General features: G+C 45.1%; 3 protein-coding genes across 11 annotated transcripts; all 3 read right to left on the bottom strand.

Moving 5' to 3' along the window:
* Positions 1 to 1,424: 1,424 nt before the first annotated feature.
* Positions 1,425 to 3,816, bottom strand: LOC130519466 (E3 ubiquitin/ISG15 ligase TRIM25-like). 3 transcript variants are annotated; one of them, XM_057022915.1, is made up of 2 exons: positions 3,679 to 3,816; positions 1,425 to 2,730 (listed from the first exon to the last, which is right to left on the bottom strand). In XM_057022915.1, the coding sequence occupies exon 2, from the start codon at positions 2,726 to 2,728 to the stop codon at positions 1,670 to 1,672; it is 1,059 nt and encodes a 352-aa protein (XP_056878895.1). In that variant the 5' UTR covers positions 2,729 to 2,730; positions 3,679 to 3,816; the 3' UTR covers positions 1,425 to 1,669. The 3 variants fall into 3 exon arrangements, with proteins under 3 accessions (XP_056878895.1, XP_056878897.1, XP_056878896.1); XM_057022917.1 differs by having other exon boundaries at positions 3,573 to 3,686; XM_057022916.1 differs by lacking the exon at positions 3,679 to 3,816 and adding an exon at positions 3,082 to 3,221.
* LOC130519465 (E3 ubiquitin/ISG15 ligase TRIM25-like) lies at positions 3,746 to 8,881 on the bottom strand. Of its 3 annotated transcripts, XR_008948329.1 has the most exons (3): positions 8,772 to 8,881; positions 6,335 to 7,467; positions 3,746 to 6,269 (listed from the first exon to the last, which is right to left on the bottom strand). XR_008948329.1 is itself a non-coding variant. In XM_057022912.1 (2 exons), exon 2 carries the CDS (start codon positions 7,463 to 7,465, stop codon positions 6,401 to 6,403), a length of 1,065 nt encoding a protein of 354 aa, XP_056878892.1. In that variant the 5' UTR covers positions 7,466 to 7,467; positions 8,772 to 8,879; the 3' UTR covers positions 3,746 to 6,400. The 3 variants fall into 3 exon arrangements, 2 of the variants coding, with proteins under 2 accessions (XP_056878892.1, XP_056878893.1); XM_057022912.1 differs by having other exon boundaries at positions 3,746 to 7,467; positions 8,772 to 8,879; XM_057022913.1 differs by having other exon boundaries at positions 3,746 to 7,467; positions 8,666 to 8,810.
* A 31-nt stretch (positions 8,882 to 8,912) lies between these two features.
* Positions 8,913 to 25,287, bottom strand: ninj2 (ninjurin 2). Of its 5 annotated transcripts, XM_057022922.1 has the most exons (5): positions 25,039 to 25,287; positions 11,405 to 11,541; positions 11,248 to 11,327; positions 10,902 to 11,084; positions 9,804 to 9,940 (listed from the first exon to the last, which is right to left on the bottom strand). In XM_057022922.1, exons 1-4 carry the CDS (start codon positions 25,132 to 25,134, stop codon positions 10,930 to 10,932), a joined length of 468 nt encoding a protein of 155 aa, XP_056878902.1. In that variant the 5' UTR covers positions 25,135 to 25,287; the 3' UTR covers positions 9,804 to 9,940; positions 10,902 to 10,929. The 5 variants fall into 5 exon arrangements, with proteins under 5 accessions (XP_056878900.1, XP_056878899.1, XP_056878902.1 ...); XM_057022920.1 differs by lacking the exons at positions 9,804 to 9,940; positions 10,902 to 11,084 and adding an exon at positions 8,913 to 9,466 and having other exon boundaries at positions 25,039 to 25,280; XM_057022919.1 differs by lacking the exon at positions 10,902 to 11,084 and having other exon boundaries at positions 9,552 to 9,940; positions 25,039 to 25,281.
* Positions 25,288 to 25,357: the final 70 nt, after the last annotated feature.

Genomic DNA, 25,357 nt, shown 5'->3' on the forward strand with positions numbered 1-25,357 from the left:
ACTCTGCAACATCGCGTGGACATCGGGGGCAGTGCCGCTGGATTGGCAGACCGGGGTGGTAGTCCCTCTTTTTAAGAAGGGGGACCGGAGGGTGTGTTCCAACTATAGGGGGATCACACTCCTCAGCCTCCCTGGTAAGGTCTATTCAGGGGTACTGGAGAGGAGGGTCCGCCGGATAGTCGAACCTCGGATTCAGGAGGAGCAATGTGGTTTTCGTCCTGGGCGTGGAACAGTGGACCAGCTCTACACCCTCAGCAGGGTCTTCGAGGGTGCATGGGAGTTTGCCCAACCAGTCCACATGTGTTTTGTGGACTTGGAGAAAGCATTCGACCGTGTCCCTCGGGGGGTCCTGTGGGGGGTCCTCCGAGAGTATGGGGTGTCGGGCCCGCTGATACGGGCTGTCCGCTCCCTGTACGATCGGTGTCAGAGTTTGGTCCGAATTGCTGGCAGTAAGTCGAACTCGTTTCCGGTGAGGGTTGGCCTCCGCCAGGGCTGCCCTTTGTCACCGATTCTGTTCATAATTTTTATGGACAGAATTTCTAGGTGCAGTCATGGTGTTGAGGGGATCCGGTTTGGTGACCTCAGGATCGCGTCTCTGCTTTTTGCGGATGATGTGGTCCTGTTGGCTTCATCAGCCCGTGACCTCCAACTATCACTGGATCGGTTCGCCGCCGCCTGTGAAGCGGCTGGGATGAGAATCAGCACCTCCAAATCCGAGGCCATGGTTCTCGACCGGAAAAAGGTGGAGTGCCTTCTCCGGGTAAAGGAGGAGATCCTGCCCCAAGTGGAGGAGTTTAAGTACCTCGGGGTCTTGTTCACGAGTGAGGGAAGAATGGAGCGGGAGATCGACAGGCGGATCGGTGCGGCGTCCACAGTAATGCGGACTCTGCACCGGTCCGTTGTGGTGAAGAGAGAGCTGAGCCGAAAGGCGAAGCTCTCGATTTACCGGTCGATCTTCGTTCCTACCCTCACCTATGGTCATGAGCTTTGGGTAATGACCGAAAGAACAAGATCACGGGTACAAGCGGCTGAAATGAGCTTCCTCCGTAGGGTGGCTGGGCTCTCCCTTAGAGATAGGGTGAGAAGCTCTGCCATCCGGGAGGAGCTCGGAGTAGAGTCGCTGCTCCTCCGCGTTGAGAGGAGCCAGATGAGGTGGCTTGGGCATCTAGTCAGGATGCCCCCTGGACGCCTCCCTGGTGAGGTGTTCAGGGCATGTCCCTCCGGTAAGAGACCCCCGGGGAGACCCAGGACACGTTGGAGAGACTATGTCTCTCGACTGGCCTGGGAACGCCTGGGGATCCCTCCGGATGAGCTGGAGGAGGTGGCTGGGGAGAGGGAAGTCTGGGCTTCTCTCCTTAGGCTGCTGCCCCCGCGACCCGACCCCGGATAAGCGGCAGAGAATGGATGGATGGAAGTGGCCACAGGAGTGATGGCGAGGCTGTCGCCAAACTCGTAGGCACCAAAAATGGGGTAGAGTTTGGGTCTCCTAAGGAATTGCCAGCAATAGAGAGGAATAAATCTTTGATGGAGATGTGGAACTCAATGAAGACACATCCTGTGTGGGAGTAGAGGAGAGACCCAGTGTCGGCGTCGTAGAAGGACACTTCATATATTTCAGCTGTATAGTTTTTGAGAGCCCTGGGTTGCTTTTATCAATGTCCATGCTGTCTCATGGAGGGGAAAGCAATATATTGATTTTTAGCATCTCCATTTCTTCATTGAGCTTCGCCCGCATTTGCTCAACTGATTTTTTCACCAAGTTCACGTCATTATTCAAACTGGAGTGGAATTTGCCCCGTGTGGTTTGTGGAACTTTGCTGAGTGAAGCGAAATTCTGCAGGAGATACATTTGATCCCCTTTTTGTAAAATAAGCTCAAGTTCGCCCCGTTTACTCTGCAAGTTGGCAACATCCTGCCCCAGACTGGCCACCAGGCGGTCATTCGTCACCTGTGCAGCCTTCTGCCTCTCCTGCCTCAGCTCAGCCAGCTCCGTCTGGCCTCTCTGCAGACAGGCCGCCAGAGAATTCCAAGCTTGATCAATTTCTTCCACCTCTTTCTCCCACTCCCTCCTGCTCTGTTCAACTGAACATTTCAGATCCTCCATCCTCCTGCGCTGATACACTTCCATCGCCTCTATCTTTGATACCACACAGACCAGGACGTCCTTCTTCTCCCTGAATGCATGCTCTAAAGGCACAGTTTGGTGCCTCAAGTGATTTTCTTTCAGGCACGTGGCACAAACGCACGTCTGGTCTTTCTTGCAGAAGGATGTCAGCAACTTGTTGTGGTCCCTGCAAACGCGGGCTTCCAGGTTTGACACGGGGTCGACCAGCTGATGCTGCTTAAAGGTTGCCACCCTCTGGTGTTGCTCCAGGTGATGTTGGCAGTATGAAGCCACACACTTGAGACACGACCGCTGGGCCTTGAGCTTCGGCTCACAGCACATGTCACAGGTCACCTCCCATGCTTCGGCAGGGGTCTCGCCATCACTCCTCACCGTTATGTTGCTGAAATGCTGCACCAAGTTTTGAAGTGCCGTGTTGACCTTGAGCTCCAGCTGTGTCTGAAGAGCCTCCTTACACAGGGGACACACGGGCTCATCAGTGCAGGACAGGTACTCTGTGATGCAAGCTTTGCAATAGCTGTGTCCACAGGGAGTAGTGACCGGCTTGGTATATGTGAGCAGGCAGATGGGACACATGAGCAGCTCTTCGCAGGAGGAGGCCATGTCTAGGGGGAGAAGTTGGTTACAATGATGTTCAATCCACAGTCTTAAAATAGAAAAATCACCCAAGATACTGATATCCACTCATATAAATGATCTGATATGTGAATAATTAGATATACACTCTGCTAGTGGGCAAACGGATGTCATTTTGGCCAACAGCAGGGGATTAGTGTCAGTATTTTCTGGCTACTAGAGAACAGCTGGGGTGGATCCTCAAATTACATTTTTCACATTCGTTTTTTATTTTTAAGCATGCTGTTGGGGTCCAGGGTTCCGGGTTGTGCTTGGTTTTTCCTGCAGGGGGCGTGGAGGAGCTGATTTGCTGCACATGTCGGCAATTTATATCAGGCCACCAATTTAGAGACGGAGGGCCTGTCCACCAGCGTCGGAGAGTTTTGCTGTCTTCCCTGCTCGGTCGAGGTCTCCACGCCGACCTGCTGGACTGGAGAACGCGCAGAACCTGACTCCCGTGTTGGCTCCGCTCTGGACCTCGTGAGCCCCGGAAGACTTGGACCAGTGCTTCCCTGCAGTTAGATTTGTTTAATAAAGACTAGTTTTTGGACTTTTTACCACTGCGTTTTGCCTGCTTTGGGGTCCTGTTAAAACCCAAAACCTTAACACATGCGAGTGTTCGGATGCAAATATTCTTCATTACTGCATCTCAGTTGAGGAATTTCAGACTTTTTCCTCAACCACATTTGGAAGACAGATTATTTAATTATTTATATAGATATAAAACAAATATGCTTACAAAAGCAGAATTGCGTTGAAATAAGAGCTCTCACAAGTACAAGCCAAAGATGAAGGAACCAGCAAGATAGGTCAGTAAAAAAGGAAGGTTTACCATCGACGTTTGATCATAATTTTAGATTTGTCTTCTATTTTCAGATTTTCCCGCACAAATCATGCAGTTACGCAAAGTACACATTTTTAAAAATCAAGACGTTTACCTCGTCTGCGTTGTTCAAGAGTCTGGTTGAGTCATTGAGTTTTGGAATGATCACGCAAAGGCAAAGATCGATGGATCGAGATCAGGATAACTTTTATTGTCACCACTTTTAGTCAGGCACGTCCAAACCAAGTCCTTGAATGGCGCAATCCAGCGGGTTTTCTGTCCTGCCACGTTGAAAATGCATTCAGTGGGAGAGAAAACCCGGCTGGAGTTTTCTTGGACTGGGTTTGGACTTGCTTGCTTTCGATCGTCACAATCGTGATGAAGGTTGTATGTGTGAACAGAAATGATGCACACTCACTTCAAACGATGTTATTAAGCTGGTTTGGGAAAATTACGATTTCATTTGATGTTAATTAATGGTATGCTTATTTTTTTAAAACTAAATTACTTTTAGCTCTGCTATCTGCCAGCCACAAGCATCGCCGTGCGTCAGTGAATGCGCATCATGAGCCAGGGGAAGTATCCAGTGCTCTGCATCCCGAAGGTGCTGATGAAGAAGTTGAGGACCGTGGTGAAGAAAACCACGACGGTTGTTACATTGTTCAGGTAATCCAGACGTTTCTGCTGGGCGCCGTTGTTCAGATCCCGACGGCCTGTGGTTACCACACAAGTCCAAACACACACACACACACCAATTGGGTAAGAAAGCACATTTAGTAATGCACAGATCACAAATGTTGCCATCATTCAGCATCAAAAACACCCAGAGTCTTTAAAACACTGAATTTATTCAAATGTTCATGATGATTAACAGGATGTGGCTTTCCTTTCAAATGGTTAGTGCACGAATAAGAAAGAAAACACGTGAAATGTGCTTGACAGCACAGCTGCACATATATGGCGCACTGATGTTATTGCACAATTGGATAATTATAGAAATGATCCGATAAAGTGAGAATATTTTAGTTGTATTACAGCTTAACTTTTCAAAGCAGTACTCTGTGTGCGTGTGTGTGTGTGTGAGTGTGTGTGTGTGTTTGTATGGGGGGGGGTCAAAAGTGGAGTCGAGCCAGCAGCCAGCGGAAGAATCCAGTCCTCTTAGATCCGAAGAAGCTGACAAAGAAGTTGATCACCGCGGTAACGAAGATGACGCCCGTAGCAAGGTTATTCAGGTAGTCGAGTCGTTTTTGATTGGACACCACATTCAGGTCTCTGCGGGCTACACACACACACACAACACACACACACACACACACACACACACACACACACACACACACAATGCTCTCATGTACATACAATACAATAAATACTACTACCACTCCTGGAATCATAAGAGGAAGAAGAAAATATATTCGGGCACAACAACATTAAATGTATAAGAAATCGTTTATTTAATCATACATTTATGTTCTAAGCCTTCCCCAACTGCGAATGCCATGAAGGTAAAAAGAACATATTTAATAAGATGTAGACAAGGATTTGGGATTTCGGTGATGTGGCCGACACAAAAGTACCAAAAGCAAAAGTTTGCTGGTATAAACTAAAGGTTAGGAGCATTGTTTAACTTGTGTAAACCATCACTGAAAGTAATCAGTAAAATTAGCCAAAGAAAATGACTGCAACATGGACCTCTTGTTCGTTTCAGACCATATAAATCTACGAGTTAACTACCAACAGGAAGGCTGCATCTTATTTAAGCAGTAATACAAAATAAGCATTAAACAGACGACAGATCCGCTGTAATTGTAAATATATAAAAGTTAAAAACGGAATATCAAATCCTTGCGTTTGGCGTCCTCTAGTGGAAAATTACGTGAACTTCATAACTATTTTTGTGTGTGTGCGCGCGCGTTGTTAATGTTTATCTGCACTCGTCTTGTGCATTTGGTTTGTGTGTGTGTGTGTGTGTGTTTGTTGGGGGGGTTCCGATAACTGATCAGGTGGTTCAGGAAGGGTCGGGGCGCCATCTAGTGGCTACAGGCTCGAACGAGGTGTTCAGATACAATGCTTTTTTCATCGATCTTAAGTAATAATATAATAATTCCTCCCCTTTTCGGAAGCAAATATAAAACACTGAACTGTTTTAAGGGATTTTTCATTTCTTTATTTTGTTATGGTGACAAAAATAAAGACATAAAAGAAAGAAGAAAATAATTGAATCAATTCTGAAAAACGTAAAAACTGAAAGAAAGAGAGCATCCACGACACTGAATATGTTCTTAAAGTTGCCGTGAAAGAGAAGAAACCAGTGCATGCGGTTGCATATAATTGGTTATGTTTTCATTTTGACTTATGAACATGTCAGAGAATGTAACAAAAATGATAATTAGATCAACATTTATACTAATAATCTAATAATTTCTCCTAAAAATTGAGTTTAACTGCTCTGCGTATGTTTCCGTGGCTAAATACAAAAAAGAGAAAACACACAAAAAAGGAAATTAAACTTTAGAAGTGGCCACAGGAGTGATGGCGAGGCTGTCGCCAAACTCGTAGGCACCAAAAATGGGGTAGAGTTTGGGTCTCCTAAGGAATTGCCAGCAATAGAGAGGAATAAATCTTTGATGGAGATGTGGAACTCAATGAAGACACATCCTGTGTGGGAGTAGAGGAGAGACCCAGTGTCGGCGTCGTAGGACACTTCTTTTGTTGCGCAATCCACGAACACACCCACGATCGTGGGATCTCGCTGCAGTTTTATATAAGACGCCGATATATTTCAGCTGTATAGTTTTTGAGAGCCCTGGGTTGCTTTTATCAATGTCCATGCTGTCTCATGGAGGGGAAGGCAATATATGGAGTTTTAGCATCTCCATTTCTTCACTGAGCTTCGCCTGCATTTGCTCAACTGATTTTTTCACCAAGTTCACGTCATTATTCAAACTGGAGTGGAATTTCTCCCGTGTGGTTTCTGGAACGTGTGGTTTCTTGTTGAGTGAAGCGAAATTCTGCAGGAGATACATTTGATCCCCTTTTTGTAAAACAAGCTCAAGTTCGCCCCGTTTACTCTGCAACTTGGCGATGTCCTGCTCCAGACTGGCCACCAGGCAGTCATTCTTCACCTGTATAGCCTTCTGCCTCTCCTGCACCAGCTCAGCCAGCTCCGTCTGGCCTCTCTGCAGACAGGCCGCCAGAGAATTCCAAGCTTGATCAATTTCTTCCACCTCTTTCTCCCACTCCCTCCTGCTCTGTTCAACTGAACATTTCAGATCCTCCATCCTGCTGCGCTGATACATTTCTATCAGCTCCATCGCTGATACCAGATGGACCAGGACGTCCTTCTTCACCCTGAATGCATGCTCTAAAGGCACAGTTTGGTGCCTCAAGTGATTTTCTTTCAGGCACGTGGCACAAACGCACGTCTGGTCTTTCTCGCAGAAGGATGTCAGCAACTTGTTGTGGTCCCTGCAAACGTGGGCTTCCAGGTTTGACACGGGGTCGACCAGCTGATGCTGCTTAAAGGTTGCCACCCTCTGGTGTTGCTCCAGGTGATGTTGGCAGTATGAAGCCACACACTTGAGACACGACCGCTGGGCCTTGAGCTTCGGCTCACAGCACATGTCACAGGTCACCTCCCATGCTTCGGCAGGGGTCTCGCCATCACTCACCGTTATGTTGCTGAAATGCTGCACCAAGTTTTGAAGTGCCGTGTTGACCTTGAGCTCCGACTGTGTCTGAAGAGCCTCCTTACACAGGGGACACACGGGCTCATCAGTGTAGGACAGGTACTCTGTGATGCAAGCTTTGCAATAGTTGTGTCCACAGGGAGTAGTGATCGGCTCGGTATATGTGAGCAGGCAGATGGGACACATGAGCAGCTCTTCGCAGGAGGAGGCCATGTCTAAGGGGAGAAGAAGTTGGTTACAATGATGTTCAATCCACAGTCTTAAAATCACCCAAGATACTGATATCCAGGCATATAAATGATCTGATGTGTGAATAATTGGATATACACTCTGCTAGTGGGCAAACGGATGTCATTTTGGCCAACAGCAGGGGATTAGTGTCAGTATTTTCTGGCTACTACCATAAAATCCAACGAATTATTGGAGCATGTATTTCAGTACTCTGGCGCTCACATACAGTTCTACATTTGTCTCACAACTTCCTGTTTCATTTTAAAATGGAACCCTCCTCTCGTTTCAGGTCGCTTGCTTTTTCTTTGTGACATCTGCTTGAATAGCTTCCCCGTTTCCTGACTTTCCACCTATTCCACATCGTCCACATGTGGATATCCAGTCCGCGTCTCCCCTTGTCCCCAGAGCGTTTTGTCAAAGTCTTTGTCTCACCATGCAGCTGTTCAAGCTGCCTTTGTCTGATTCCTTTCGCCCTGAGAAATCATAGTTTATCTCATTTTCCATCCAGGTTTGGTCAGCTTCTGTTTTTGAAGCAGTCATATTGATTTGGTTTATCTTCGTGGTTTCTTCCTTCATTTGCCAGTTTGTGGTTACTTGCTTTTGTTTGATAAAAAGCTGGCACTTTCTGGTAATCTGCCTCTCCCTGTCCCTGGATCCTCAAATTACATTTTTCACATTCGTTTTTTATTTTTAAGCATGCTGTTGGGGTCCAGGGCTCCTGGTTGTGCTTGGTTTTTCCTGCAGGGGGCGTGGAGGAGCTGATTTGCTGCACCTGTCGGCAATTTATATCAGGCCACCTATTTAGAGACGGAGCGCCTGACCACCAGCGTCGGAGAGTTTTGCTGACTTGGACCAGTGCTTCCCTGCAGTTAGATTTGTTTAATAAAGACTCGTTTTTGGACTTTTTACCACTGCGTTTTGCCTGCTTTGGGTCCTGTTAAAACCCAAAACCTTAACACATGCGAGTGTTCGGATGCAAATATTCTTCATTACTGCATCTCAGTTGAGGAATTTCAGACTTTTTCCTCAACCACATTTGGAAGACAGATTATTTAATTATTTATATAGATATAAAACAAATATGCTTACAAAAGCAGAATTGCGTTGAAATAAGAGCTCTCACAAGTACAAGCCAAAGATGAAGGAACCAGCAAGATAGGTCAGTAAAAAAGGAAGGTTTACCATCGACGTTTGATCATAATTTTAGATTTGTCTTCTATTTTCAGATTTCCCCACACAATTCATGCAGTTACGCAAAGTACACATTTTTAAAAATCAAGACGTTTACCTCGTCTGCGTTGTTCAAGAGTCTGGTTTTATATTTCAGTATCGTTTTCTGAGGCAAGCGCCCTGAACCCTCCCTACGTACGCACGCACGCACGCACGCACAGTCATTGAGTTTTGGAATGATCACGCAAAGGCAAAGATCGATGGATCGAGATCAGGATAACTTTTATTGTCACCACTTTTAATTAAAAAAAAAGAAAAGAAAAAAAAAGTCAGGCACGTCCAAACCAAGTCCTTGGATGGCGCAATCCAGCGGGTTTTCTGTCCTACCAGGTTGAAAATGCATTCAGTGGGAGAGAAAACCCGGCTGGAGTTTTCTTGGACTGGGTTAGGACTTTGCTTTCGATCGTCACAATCGTGATGACGGTTGTATGTGTGAACAGAAATGATGCACACTCACTTCAAACGATGTTATTAAGCTGGTTTGGGAAAATTACGATTTCATTTAATATTAATTAATGGTATGCTTATTTTTTTTTAAACTAAATTACATTTAGCTCTGCTATCTGCCAGCCACAAGCATCGCCGTGCGTCAGTGAATGCGCATCATGAGCCAGGGGAAGTATCCAGTGCTCTGCATCCCGAAGGTGCTGATGAAGAAGTTGAGGACCGTGGTGAAGAAAACCACGACGGTTGTTACATTGTTCAGGTAATCCAGACGTTTCTGCTGGGCGCCGTTGTTCAGATCCCGACGGCCTGTGGTTACCACACAAGTCCAAACACACACACACACACCAATTGGGTAAGAAAGCACATTTAGTAATGCACAGATCACAAATGCAAATTAGTGCACGAATAAGAAAGAAAACACGTGAAATGTGCTTGACAGCACAGCTGCACATATATGGCGCACTGATGTTATTGCACAACTGGATAATTATAGGAATGATCCGATAAAGTGAGAATATTTTAGTTGTATTACAGCTTAACTTTTCAAAGCAGTACTCTGTGTGCGTGTGTGTGTGTGTGAGTGTGTGTGTGTGTTTGTATGGGGGGGGGGGGGTCAAAAGTGGAGTCGAGCCAGCAGCCAGCGGAAGAATCCAGTCCTCTTAGATCCGAAGAAGCTGACAAAGAAGTTGATCACCGCGGTAACGAAGATGACGCCCGTAGCAAGGTTATTCAGGTAGTCGAGTCGTTTTTGATTGGACACCACATTCAGGTCTCTGCGGGCTACACACACACACACACACACACACACACACACACACACACACACACACACACAATGCTCTCATGTACATACAATACAATAAATACTACTACCACTCCTGGAATCATAAGAGGAAGAAGAAAATATATTCGGGCACAACAACATTAAATGTATAAGAAATCGTTTATTTAATCATACATTTATGTTCTAAGCCTTCCCCAACTGCAAATGCCATGAAGGTAAAAAGAACATATTTAATAAGATGTAGACAAGGATTTGGGATTTCGGTGATGTGGCCGACACAAAAGTACCAAAAGCAAAAGTTTGCTGGTATAAACTAAAGGTTAGGAGCATTGTTTAACTTGTGTAAACCATCACTGAAAGTAATCAGTAAAATTAGCCAAAGAAAATGACTGCAACATGGACCTCTTGTTCGTTTCAGACCATATAAATCTACGAGTTAGCTACCAACAGGAAGGCTGCATCTTATTTAAGCAGTAATACAAAATAAGCATTAAACGGACGACAGATCCGCTGTAATTGTAAATATATAAAAGTTAAAAACGGAATATCAAATCCTTGCGTTTGGCGTCCTCTAGTGGAAAATTACATGAACTTCATAACTATTTGTGTGTGTGTGTGCGCGCGCGTGCGTGTGTGTGTGTGTTCAAAGAATGAAACGCTGCAGCAGCCATCGTAGGAAGCAGCTGCGCTGTGTGCCGAACGCGGCTTTGATGACATTGATGATGAAGGTGAGGAAGATGATGCCAGTGGTCAGATTGTTGAGGAGGTTTAACGCCCGCTGACAAGAGTGAAGGAAGGCCAGCTCGACCCGAGCTGCACGCACACACAAACACACACACACATACACAGAGTTGACCCTTTGACCTCAACCATTTAAAGAGGATAAAAATTGGAAGTAGGTCCTGTGATACATGTTAGTATTTTGAGTGTAATTTAGACAAAGTTCATGTAACAAACCTTCCTAACATAGTTTTTTAAATAAAATTCAGAAATGCATCCTGGCAAAGAGGCCGGTGCGCTCCATCCCAAAGACAGAGATGAAAATGTTGGTGACAAAGACGAGGAAGATGACAATGGTCACGCTGTTGTTCAGGCTGTCTAGACGCTTCTGATTGGCCTCCTCAGTGACATCGCGCCGAGCTGCAACACACACGCACACACACGCACGCGCACACACGCAGCAATAACAAAACAAAAATAACAATCCAGACTCCATCTGATTGATTATATTTAAGTGAATTAGTGGGTTAGTATATACGGTTAATGCATGGGTGTTTGGCAAAGCATAGGGTGAGGGACTCACCGATGATGATGATGAGGATCCCCGCCACTATCTGGAGGGCCAGGGAGAAGGAGATGAGTGTCAGCACTGCAATGTAGTACCTGAGGAGGAGGCGAGAGCACCGAGTTTGTCATTATTTATTAAAGGGGATGAGTGCAGAAGCAGCGATGCTTCATACCGGTAGCCAGCTCCCTGCTCGATGACGGTCTTCATGTGTGTGATGTTAGCCAGGAACAGAGCCACGTCCAGCATGCCCTCGGCCACCGTCTTCTTTGTGGCATACAGGTTCATGTTCAGATTTGGGGTCGAACCCCCCTGAAAATGAGAAACGAAGATTCCAACCCATTATATATTTCTGTTTTTCTCTGCAGATTTGCGTCATCACAGAAATAAACTGCTGGAATTCATGGTTTGTTCTTGTGTTGTCGTCATAAAATAGGCCAGCAGAGGGCAGAAAAGACCGAGATGGCGCGGTTGTTTACGAAACTACAGTCGCACAGATTATACAAATATTGCCTGAATCGAATATAAAAGAAATAGATGTTTAGAGATAGGATGTAGGGAAAATTAGAATAGAAAAAATAAAGTAAAAAATAAAGTTAGAGCAGCCATTTACCACAACCTCAAGTGCACTTAAAGAAGACATATGTGCTATGTGAAGGCAGTCATATACACACTCAAACTTGGTACTCGTTGTTCTTTATGATCTCATTTGGCTGTAATGTGTTTCACTCTGAAATAAACAGCAATTATTCAAAGACACAGCTTTACATTATCAGACGTCTGCTGCCCTGCTGCAGTACAGGTACTCCAGGTACTTTTTAAAAAACAAGCTAAATCAACAGCACCTACACAACCTATAGTGTCTGTTTTTGAGTGTAAAGCTATAATAATGGTTGAAAAGGGTCTATTTTTTCTGTAGAAAAACAGCAGAGCAACAGTTAACCAGCCAAGTTAATACTATTGTAAATATATTTTGATTTCTTGATTTCCTTTTGAGGGAAGCATAGTAATTTATATGTTTTCATACACTCTTAAAAGTATTTACACGTCTATTTAAACTGATTTTAGACAACAAATCAAATTAGACACGTTAACAGTTAAACTTGAGCAATAATGAGGCACTTTGTTGACGCCTCTAGTGGTGAAAAAGCGAAACTCCCAGCTCTCTTTTTCAGAACTTCTTTTATTAAAGCGAGATGATCCATAGAATGACAAAAGAAAACACACATTTATGGTGCCTGAACAAATACAAACACTCTCTGCTCTTTCATTTCAGGCTTGTCTGCACACAAGTGGGTTTCGCAACAGCGCCGCAATGTTTACGTCCATTCATCCTTTCAGTACTGGCGCACGGCCGTCTGTGGGCAGGATTTGGCAGGTGCGCTTAGCTAACAAACAGTTTTAGCTGATGGTTCAGAAAACGGTGCTACGATTCCTGGATCAAAACTTCAAATGTTGACGTTTTGGACGTGGGCAAACATGGGCCGAGCAGGAACAAGCGCATGTTTCTTTGGTATTTTAGGATAACCTGCACCTCCAGGTCTATCCAAATGTTTATCCTGGGAAATCTGATTAATCATCCCTCTGTGCGTCGCAGTTGGGCTGTACTGCTGTGACCTTCTCCGAATCAGAACGCTGTGCTCGTTGTGATCCGGGAACCCTTTGATTCGGCGTTATCTGGTCAATCTCCAGATCAAACCGTCCTCCATCCTGGCCTTTTCGCCACAGGCACGACAGCAGCAGAGTGGGGAAAGAAGGTGAAAGGGTCAAAAGACAACGAGTCGGGAGAAGAAGGAAGGAGGAAAGTAAAACCGACAGCAGAGCGGGAGATTATATACGTTTTCTGGATTGGCTTATTTCCACTGGGGACTCGTGTGTGTGTGTGTGTGGTGTGTGTGTGTGTGTGTGTGTGTGTGGACACTTTATCAACATGAGCTGTTGGCTGGTGCCCAAAACACACACTTGTGCGTGCCCCCACCACACAGACCAGATGTTTTCATTTATTTTCTGCTAATGTGTCGACTTAAATCGTCCTTAATTTACACGCGGTCGCTTCATTATCAATCATTTAGTGAAGTTCACATTGTTTAAATCAGCGTCATTTTTCAACACGTACCAAAGGTCGATAACACCCAGTGGGTCTGCTAGGGTGGGATCTCTGAAAGCATCATCAGGGTGACACTGGTTGCTAACACCATCCTTGTTGCTAACACAATAACAATAACAATGTCTGACATCATCAAATTATAAAGCCACCAGTTGGATGGAAAAGTGTGGGCTGGGCTGGCAAGATAAATACTCCTGTATACACAAATACAAGTAGACCCGGTTCGGGCTGATTCTCATAGATTGAAAAGGCTGATTAAAAAAAACCGCTTGCACTATTGAACGCTGCTTTTTCCGACTGTTTTGAACGGACATGTCAGATTTAATAGAAACGTCCAGTCACACACACGTCCCCCGAGGCCTCGGTCACGTCTCACACACCAGCCCTGCACACGAGCGACACAAGTGCTTGATTATCTGTACGACGTAAGCACAGGTTTACGGTTGTATGTTCAGTTACAGTCACACACGCAAACACACACACACTACATGGGAGGCAATCACAGGAAGTGCTCCTCCCCAGAAATCCTATTGGTCTCCATTATACCCAATAGGAAGAGAAGCCCAACTAGGAGTGGAACCTGAGTTCTCTTTGGTATCCCACTGTTATGGGGAGGGAATGACATCAATAGCGACATAAAGACAGAAGTACAATAGTGCCACCTGTTATTACTACGGACAACCACAGGGGGCGCCATTCAGACTCTCCTTAAATGCATTTGGGCCCAGTTGATTTTGATATTCCTTGTATGTGACCTGGCTTGTGTTCACACTGCAGGGGATGTAGGACAAACTGGGACGCTACATAACTAGTCCGACATGATAAATGAGAAACACAGTTTAGCCTGTTGCTTAATCCAGGGAACGTGACACTCAGGAATGTCTCCACATTCTGTACCAAAGAAAACAAAAACATAGCCGACGATGGAATTGGATGTTTTGCTCGAAATGAAGCTGACGCAACACCAATGTAGCCTGAATGAATCTGCGTGAATGTAGTCCCGCCCCCCCTTGTCGACCAGAACTACCCCAACGAAGCGGTCCAGTCTGACAACAATATTATATAATGAGATTTGTTTATGTCATTTTTTTCACATCTGAATCCGCGGTGACCCAAATTGTGAATCATTCGGAAAAACAAACGTCACCTTCTGACGTTTTCCATGTTTGTTTGCCCTGGGGGCCACGGCTCAGCCGACAAAATGCTGCATTTGATGCTTGTCTCCGTGTGTTTTCTGCAGGTGGGGGGGGGGGGGGGGGGGGGGTGAATGGGCTCATTATGTCCTGACAAACAAACAGTGGAAAATTCAACACACACACACACACACACACACACACGGGAGCACACTGGATGAACTTTGACATGGAAAGCGGGAAGACACATGGACGTCTGTCGTTTTTGTCCTCATCGTACACTTGTAGTAGGCCCAAAAATGACCTTTGACCTCTGATCCCAATGAATGGCTTTCCTGCCTCAGGCTGGTGTCTAATTAGCAAAAGCTGTTAAGCCACTTGAAAGCGGGGGCACACGCCGAGCGATGTTTCTTTTTTATCGCCGCACAGTGCGAGGACGCTGCTCGGCCTTTCATTTTGCCAGGAAACGTGTTTACAAGGGCACCGAATAAATCCGCTACAGTTTAAGCTGCCGTGAGTCTACAACCAACACACTTCCTGTGGTGTCATTTAGGTCACAACTGAGTGGACCCACATGTCCTTTTAACGCGTCGCTTCCTCCTTTTGGGTCCTTTACTCCTCACTTACCTCTTCTATTACATACAGCCACGTAAACCAGCACCCTCTATTTTAACTATTGCCTCAATTTATAACTATTGCCTATAAATTCAAAAAAGGATTTCGAGTCGATGAATAGACGATGCAGGATGTGAACACAACCCAAGCTAAAAACCTTCCTCCTCCCTGACTCGTGATGATCATCCTCCCATTATGCTTTGGAGGGGCGAGCAGTTTCCCAGCGGGACAGACGCCGCTGTAGTTGCGGGCAGGATGCACACAGGAGCCACCGGAGCGGAGCTCGGGCGTGTTTGTTGTGTGAGAAATTTACGTCACGGAGCTTCAAACAATTGTGGCATTTCTGTTTTCCCAAAGTGTCCGTCTGCAGAGTTGTGGCGTTGCGGGTGACAACGCCGGTTTGTTTACAGTACGGGCGATCCCGCCGTGGCTCAAGTGTAGCAATGACATGTTTAGATCAACCTGATTGCCAAAAGCTGAAGTTGAGATGTTTGAGGATCGCTTTCATTGGCTTTAACACCGAACCAGATGTTCAGGCAGATGTCCAAAAGTGGTTCTGGGCCAGCTCGTGTTATATAGACAAGTCTGGAATGTCCCTCTGGTGCCACATGCTATTATAAGGTAGCAGTATTTCTAGGTTGTTGTGGGTCTTACAAACCCACGATAACAACCGACACCGACCCGGACCACAGAAGCCTGAGGGCTTTTCTTCCATTCTTGCATTTTTACATTCTAACCACTAGATGTCGCTGAATCCCACACACTGGACCTTCAAACTGTGCATGATACACAATACGTAAAGCAATCGACAGGGTCATTCTTTTCCCCCTTAGCTTGGCCTCCCAGAGTGTGTGGTAACGAGTGCAGCGTGCGTACAGTTGTGTAAATCTGGGCTCGCCTGTGGTTCCTTGTGTGCACAGCTTTTATTAGCGGGTATTATTTTTAATTTACGCGTGTGCCCCGTAACTGTAGACTTTAAAGTGATTTGTGCCTAAGACACAAATGCACTGGGAGAATTTTACAACCCAGGCAGCCCCAGTTGCCTTTGACCCCCCCCAACAAACACACACACACACACACCACCCACCTCCAAAAAAGTGGTGCAAACTGCCACACACAGATCCATTTAATGTCACAGAAAACTATGACACACAAGTAAACACCATCTGAAGTATGAAAATGACTACAGGTAGCGATTGTAGCGTTTTCTTGCGTGTGTGTGTGTGTGTGTGTGTGAACTAGTACCAGAACCATGTGTGCCTGGTGGATATGGGTGTGTATCACATGTCAGGAGTGCGTTCCTGCTCTCGTGCTGTTGTGTCAAACACACGTAAGAGGTGTGAAAGTGCTGACAAGTGTGGAGTACCCACATTATTTCCTGTTTTTATTTACAGTATTTTCTTCGATGCGGAGCTCAGTGGTGTGATTCTGAAGGAGAGCTGCAGCGGGTTTGGTTTGAAAGACGGCAGGTTTGCATTTATTGCTCCTCTGGACGTCCCCGCTGCAGCTTGTCCTCATGCCTTCGCAGCTGTACGGAATTATATTTGTTCTGCAAAAACAGATGTAAATTTCAACCTTTCTGTGCTCAATGTGTGGAGATTAAGCAGACTTCGGGTTGTAGCTTTTGGAGATGCAGGGCACGCTCACTTCTTTTTCAAAAGAGGCCACTAGATTAGGCGATTATACATGGGGGGTTACTATCTGCTTGATTTATTGGGTTCCATTTCCCAAATACTCCTTTGGTTATTCAACAGCTTAGGCCCAACTCTTGTCCAACTGGACCACCACGCCCTACAACAACTTGGGCCAATGTTAAGCGACAACTTAAAATATTCAGCCATAAATAATCTAATTTTAAATATAATTATAAAGACACACCTGTCTAAGTCTGTGCTGATCTAAAATTAGCATGCTAACACCTAGCTAAAGCCCCTATTTCCCACATGGTCCATGCATTAGATGTTACAGACCTCATCAGGCAGATAATAAAAATGAATCAACGTCAAACATCCTCCTTGTGCAAGTCTTCAGATGAAAGAAAGAAGCTGAAACTTAAGCATCAACCTTTTAGCCGTGCTCCCCCGCCTCTCACCCACACAGTGCTGCGCAACCACTCGAGGAAATACACGTGCATGGCACAATGGCATGTAAAAAGACTTCCGTCACGGCTGAAATGATTTGTAGGGGTGTAAAAACATACTACCCATTGTAACATGTTTGCTTCGGGCTTTTATTACAAGGAAGGCATGTTTGGAAAGTCGACGGACTGATGTCAAAGAGCCTTTGTGAGGGAGAAAACAGCAGCAGTAACTGGAATTCCTTGTGTTTTTTGTAGGGTTTAACGTGCCATAATAAGTGTAAGTTGGAATGTACCTTATATGAATGAAAAAAATAGTACCGCTAGCCTGTAGAAGAACATCCTGGAAAAGAAAATCGCCATTACTGCTATTAAACTCTTAAATATCTTCTCTTTCTGCAACCAGCTTTCAGGAAATTATGACCTGAGGATCCTTCAGGGTTGCAGATGTTTGCTCCCGTGGGAGCTGGCTGTAAATGATCCCTTTCAAGGAATGTTGTCTTTAAACGCGGCCTCGGTGCCCTGCCGCCGCGGCACAGGTCATTCTTCACCAGGCAACGTTGAAGCTGCGCGATGACTGAAGGGTTCGACTGAAATGAACCCCCCCCCCAAATGTAACTTCGACTCGAGTCCCTCGCATTCGTTGTGATTCTCAAATTCAGCGTGTTTTACTGCTTTAAACAAGAAGACACTCACATCCTCTGTGTTTTCTATGGCTAAAACAGACACTCCTTATCTATTATGCAACAGCTGAAGAGGTATGTGTCACTCTGTTTATACTTTAAAGGTATCTGGACTATGTTTGAATCACATGCTACTAGGATATAGTGTGTATAACAACACTTTTAGGCAGTTGTGAATTTGCATGCAACGCTGTCATTTGACACAGCTCATGCAATAGTTGACAGAGTATCCCTGCAGCCATGTGTCAGGGAACAGGGAAAGGCCGGTGTTAGCGGCTAAAGTGGACGCTGCGCTTGAGAGTGAGACGTTTCCACCGGCTGTTTCTCAAGAACAGACTGGAAAAGGTTCACGTTCAGCCCCAGAACATGATCACCAGTGCCCTCATGACGAAACCACAACCCGCAGGCCACTGTTAGAACTAACGCGTCAAGAAACAGCAATGAACACCGAGTCCAAGAAAAGAAAACTATTCGGTGTTACCTCTGAAACCGCCTTTATTGGGTGCATGAGTCGCCCCACAGGAGTGTGCGTATTAGCAATAAACTATCAGAGGTTGGCAGGATGTGTGTGAGCATGTGTGTGTGTGTCTGTGTGTGTGTGGGGGGGTTGGTTGCTGAGTCGACTAAAGTTCAAACATCTGTGATGAAACATGCAAATAATATAAGATTGAAGGTGGCACGCTACTATAGTTCCTGCTGTCAGTTTTGTGGTGAGATGACTCAAAGTTATTGAGTTGTTTTGGCTGTAACTCCTCCCCTAACCCCCCCTGACCACCACCGCCACCACCGCAATCCTTCGGGCCTCCACATGTGTGACAGCTCAGGACATTCCTCCCATCGGCTTCCTGGCTTTCATGACTCGGCCTTCATCGCCGTCCGCCACACACGCTTCCTTCCTCTGCGTTTGTGTCTCTTCGCCCGGTCCAGCTCCGCCAGCTCTGCAGCTTTGTCACGAGGCTGAAGGCGCACGTGGGAGGCATTTACAGGAACGTTTTTGGTCTCTTGCGAAGAGTTAAAGAAATTTGTGGGTCCATAAAAACCCAAAACCCCCGAATGGGACTTTTGCATGCATCCACGCCCCCTTCTGGTCCTGGCCTTTTCATCTCCTCCACCAGCCTTACCTGTCACTCCAGCGTGCTCATTTGCATGTGTGATTGATATGTTTATGCCTGCGTAACGGATCCCTGCCAGGGTTTTGTTTACTCGACGTGTAACAGGTGGAAATCTACCAAAGCTGGACACACCTCTTTCCACAACAGTGGCTCACCAAACCAGTCAGCCACGGCCCACCATGCACCAAGGTCACAGCTTCTTTATCTATGTACATACATGCACCTGTGCTGCACTGTTGTACATATGCCCGAGGGTAAACTGCCTGCAGTCATTTTCAACGACAACACACACGCACACACACACACACACACAGGTATTACAGAGCGTTTGACATGTGTATGACTGAATTTGCTGCTACTGAACAGAATCTATTTACCACAACACAGCATTTGGGATGTGAATGTGTGTGATCTGAAAGAGAACAACACCCATATAAGACTGTTGTTCTGTGAAAACTCATCGTGTAATTCAAGCCAAATCTAAAAATAAATAGGTACAAGTCAGTTAAACACTATGACCAAACTTCATCATAGTAGTAAATGAATGCCATTAATGTATTTACGTCTACAAGAAACAAATAGATGCCAAATACAGATAGGTTATATATTTATACGTTTGTATACGGTTCCTGGGTGCTTGTACAGAGATTATTGCATCATCTCATCACAGCGTGATATCCAGCATTAATTTAAATATTTCTGTATGCCACATCCTTCACGTTATCATTTTAAAATTTCATTTATTGAATCTAAACTCTCGTTCCATTAATATCCTGCTCTTGTACATGGGTCTGTGTGATTTGACCCTCATCACATACACAGGAGGAGGAGGAATTAATTGTAATTTACTACGGTAGTAAAAGTCACGATTGGTGCTGATGTTACACATTCCCACGCTGTTATCGCTACATTTATCTTGAAAGAGAAGCAAGAAAACAGAGAAATCACATGTTATCTCCCCAGTTACCGTGAGGTTAGCTTGTTATAATCTACGTCCACATAATTTCTCACAACCACAAGGAAATCCAAGCGTTTTATGGTGACGTGGGATGTTTTCCACTGTTTCCATGTTTGCAACCACACAATCACAAAACAAATCCATCCATCTGAGATTTATTTGCTTTCTTTTTTTTTTTTAACAAGCCTCATGAAGATATATCCAGTTTAATTTCAGCATAAATCATTAGTCCTTTTGGAGTTCAAAAATGTTCTCATTTCATTTCATGGACAGTTAATTTGGCCTGGACACTGGCACTAAAACCCACGTTACAATCCCAGGGAGGACTATAATAACAAAAGAGAATCCTATGAATTTTCTTTAAAACTGACCAGCAACAGATACAGCTTTTAAGTTCTAATCATATATTATTTTCACAGGCAGAAGAAGGTAGACGAGTCCAGCCACAAACATAAATACAATGGTCCAGTAAAACTGACCAGTGCTCACAGCTATTGGCCCATAGAGGCTCCTAAACATGATGTTTACAGAGTACAAAGTAGTAAAAAGAAAAATGCTGTGAGACCTTTCCAAAGAGATTAGACCTTCTGAATGTACAGCCATGATTGTTGCAGGTTAGAATCTGCAACCTCATGTCTGACGTCACAGGTTAACAAGTGTAAAACTCTGGTGATGGCCGAAGAAGAGCGACCCTGGTCTCATAGCAACTGTAAAACCGCTCCGATGTGGCAGATTTCCCGCTGTCCCGAACGCAGTTAACCGCATTGTCACCGTGCTCCATTATTAAAGTATTGTGGATTTGGCTAAATTCCTACATCAATATTCAATTAATTTTCCACCAAAATGGAGTCTTCCCTCGTGCCTTCACTGCTCCGTGTGGAGGACGATTATAAAAGAGCCCTTTATTCACTAACGTGTGATGTCATTGCGTTGAAATTGACAACAGACCCACTGCAGGCACCCGGAGACATCAGCACCAGACTGGATGAGGTAAGGCAGAATCTCAACCCTCTTCTCTGTCCAACTGGTGCCCCCCCCCCCCCCCCAACACTTTTAATCAAAAAATGACATCACAGAAATTCCCCTACTTTAAGGTACATTCTTTAATCTTTGGCTTCCCGTCTCCCCACACTGGTAATATGCTCAGCTCTATTTTTATGTCTCTCTCTAGATGAGTGGTACATGTGTGTGAATGTGGTGTTTGGCTGTGAACCAAACTCAGCGCGACCTCTGTAAGCTACAGTCTTAAATGGGGTGTACGAGTCCTCGGACCACTGCAGCTGATAAGCAACACTGCACATAAAAACAATTCTATAAATCTGAGAAAAGGGGGGGGGGGTATCACACTATTGCTGCCTGTGCTTGTAAAAGCAGGGTGTGTGCACGAAGCCACATGGAAAACTTCTGGATTTATGCTGTAATGCTGGTGCATAGCTGGGAATTATGTGTGCGTGTGTGAGTTACAGTGTCCCAGCAGGACGGCCTGAGCACTGCAGAGATGGTTATCTGCTCACGCTTGGAAAAAGTATGATGGATTTATGATTAAATTCTCTCAAACACAAGGGACACACAAACCAGGATAGATGGTCACGTTTTTTCTGGACACATTCAAACTTCTGAATCGGCCTTCGTGCACAGATGTTGGGCCGAGTGAGCCCTTTTCCTGTAAAGCTGTGAGTCTGCTGTAATTTCCCCCCCGAAATGAAAAGAAAACAACCCCCAGCTGAGAAGAAGGAGGAGGGACCGGAATAGAAAAAGTGGAATGGAGTAATAGAATAGGAGATTAGATGAGCACAAGAGGACGACTGAGGGACTGAAGTGATGCACCATGTCTTAACAGCTTTGAAACATATTTTTTCTACTAGGATCTTTGACTGGTGTGCATACGTGAATACCTCACAACCACTCACGTGCATGCTTTCAGCCACAACCTGGCCATTGGGAGGGAACAAACACACAAAGACACACACACACACACATTCTTGTACCTGTAATTTTGTGAGGACATTCATAGACATAACACCTTGCCCAGATCTTCACCCTAAAGCTAACCCTCCAGCTAATCCACTAACTCGTATCCTAACACGTAGTAACACTCAAACACTCCTTTGAAGTTGTGAGGACAAGCCAAAGTAGCTTCATGTCCAAAAATGTCCTCACTTTACTGGTAGAATGTGGATTTTGGAACTTAATAAGTATCAAGTACAAGAATACACAAACACACACACAAACACACACACACACACACCACACACACACACACACACAACACACACACACACACACACACACACATAAACATCAAGACAGAGACAGAGAGAAAGAGAGAGCATATTCTAGGAATTGAAAGAAGTGGCGATGGGTGTGGAGGGACACAACTGCTGCCATGTTGTCGGTCTCAGGTACTCATTACCCAATGCAACACTTGCGTGATGTAAGCATCAATGCCGTTAGCATGTTAGCGTGCAGGACAGGTCTCAGTGCTATCTTGTCCTTCTGGTTTAATGGCCCGTTGAGGCTTGTTCATATGGAAGAGAGAATGTATGCAAATAACGGTCATGCCCCGGGGTGGGTTGGGGGGTTATTTGACACGTTACTTCACCAAAAGTAATACCAGGGAGTCGAGTTGCAGGCAAGCTTTCATTTAACTCTACCTTTTGGAGAGGTCACTTCCTGTTCAGTCACATGACTGTCACTTATCGCCACACCTGGATGTTTATTATGTCTCTTGGGGGACTTAATGAGACAATCATAAAGCTAGAAATGGTCAGGTTTAGGGCATCTAAAGTGTTTGTGGTATTGACCAACATGGGTTATTGTGGGGTGAAGCACAGGAACAGGAGCAGACGCAGCTTCACAATTAGATGGAAAACTAAATATGTTAAACACACAGAGGTCATTTTGCATGAGGGCCGCTGCATCTGTCACTGCTTTGAAGGACGGTGTGATTCTTATTAGCTGTGTGTCACCTGCCCACGCCCTTTTTGCGGCTCTATACATAGAAAGTGACTAAGAGATGTAAAAGGTTTCACACCATAGAAATAGATTCATCATGGCAGCTTCACACACACTGCGTGAAAAAGAAGTCAGAGCTCCAACTTTATCGTGTGCCCCTCTCTGCTGAGCATGAGCCTATATTTAAATCTGACAGATTCAATTTGTGAACATATCAATTTCAATTTTATGGAAAGGTCAAGGTGCCAACGTATAATGCTCCAAACCTCACACAACTTTGGTCGACAACAATAAACAAGAAGAAAATGGAGCTTCTCCCCCACACCTGCTGCAGCTTGACATGCGAACCATGCATCACTCCTCCGTGTGTCTGCTACAGTAGAATAACATGTAAATACTCCACAACGTGCATCATATATCACTGATCGTTGGGGTGGCTGTGACATATCGCTGGCGGTGAGTTCCATAACACAATGCTCACCTCAAAAACCACATGTTTTCTGGGATTCTCACCGACCTACGTCAATGTGATTGAGCCACCAGCCAGATGGTTCTACATTTCAGCTGTGACCGTTTGGCACCTCCTAATGTAAATGTTTATACATTGAGCCAACGCGATTGGCTGGTGGTGGCAAAATGGCGCCAAGAATAAGAGATAAATTAAAGCGTGGGCCAAAATTGGTGTGAGAAAACATGGCAGTTGAACCTAAAAGGGCTTCGGCAAACTAGTATACGTAGTAGTTTGTTTCCTTTATACAGGTAATGATGAAGTAAAAAAAGAAAAACCCAAAAAAAGAAATAAAAGCTGCTTTTAGTTTTAAAAAAGTAAAAATGCTTTTTTTTTTGCAGAAAATGTTTCTTTTTAATAACAGAGTGGTTGTTGTTCTTAACTGAAGTTAATTTGATCCCAATGTGGGGTTACTTTCAGACTGCAGACAGTTTTTATTTATTTATAAAGGCAGCTCTCATCCATCTTTATTTAGTTGATTAATTTATAGATCCCGGTGTCGAGTGAGTTCAGGTAAATAAGGAAACAGAAGCCAAATTCATCTGGGGTAAACGTGGAAACGTGGGGTAAACGTGGTAAACAAACATGAAGCGCCCCCTTAACAAATCTGCCTGATAAAAAGGCAAATAGCATTTTAAATCATAAAGACAATCAAAGAAAAATGATGGAGATTTGGCGCTTCTTTGATGATATATTTCGTGTGTTGTACAACACAAGATACACACAGAATAGGCCACTATCACAAGTTCACCCCCACTAAGCCATTGTAGACATTTTAACATCTGCTACGTTCTCACACACACACACACACACCACACACACACGCACACTGAACCAGCATAACTTTGTTCAATGGCAAGTGTGTCGCTAAATATACCAGTAAGCAATAGTCCTCCTGTTGGGGGGCAGAAATAATGACACTGACTCAGAAAATTAATTGTAAGACACCCCTGTGTGTGTGTGTGTGTGTGTGTGTGTGTGTGTGTGTGTGTGTGTGTGTGTGTGTGTGCCCTCATATTTGTTACATACTGAGTCCCAAAATAGCCTTCTTACTGGCAAAGTGGGGCCATTTTTGGCTGGACCCCACGTCTTCAAAGGATTGTTTGACAGTCAAGACATGGCTTTAAGATTGAGGCTAGAATTGGGTTGAGGTTAGGGGGATATTTGGGATGTTTAGGGTTAGAATAATCCCCACAAAAGAGGGGGATATAATAATGCCAAATTCCAAAACCAGACTACTACATTTAAAAAAAATGCCTCAAGGAAAAGCAAAAGTGTCAGGTCCCTCACCCTAAACTCACCCCTTATTCCTGGCATTAGTGAGTACCTGCTCTGTTGACCCGCTGCTGCATTACAGCGCTCTATTAGTCTTTACACCCAGACCCTAATTGATATTTCATGGACGTTGCCATCGTAAGTTGATCTCAGAGACCGATCTGAACCCACAGAGCCCCACAGCCACCCTCTGATCCTCAACTCTCACATAGGCAGGACATACCACATCACTGTGGTAAAGCCAGGAAAGGAACAGTGAAGTTGAGTCACAGATTGAGCTGGGCTGAGGGACCGAAAAGGGACGTGAAAGCACAGAGAAGAGGGTTCGAGTGCTAACAGAGCCGACTAATAGATTGCCCGTTGAAGGTCTTTCTGAATGCACTGACCTGCAGCGGTCCACCGGCTGGCATGGTGGATCTCAGCGATGTCAGGTCGATGTCTCGGCCCTGCTCCCCTCTCTCAGTCTTCCCGAGTCCCTGCATAATTAGTCCCGGAACAACTGAGTAACCAGGCTCACAACCACCAGCGTGAAAAATGCTAATGTGGGGACAGTAAGGCTTGCAATGGAGGAAAGCTACCCTGATGCCAGGCACCAGGCACCAAGCAAGCCAGGGAAGACAAAGAAACAGCTTATTCCTCCAATCATCTCTCCCTCTCTTTCTCTCTCAGCATCTCTGTGCACCCTTTCTCCCAGTCTTTCCTGCC

This window comes from Takifugu flavidus, chromosome 22 (genome assembly GCF_003711565.1).
Source record: "Takifugu flavidus isolate HTHZ2018 chromosome 22, ASM371156v2, whole genome shotgun sequence".
NCBI lineage: Eukaryota > Metazoa > Chordata > Actinopteri > Tetraodontiformes > Tetraodontidae > Takifugu > Takifugu flavidus.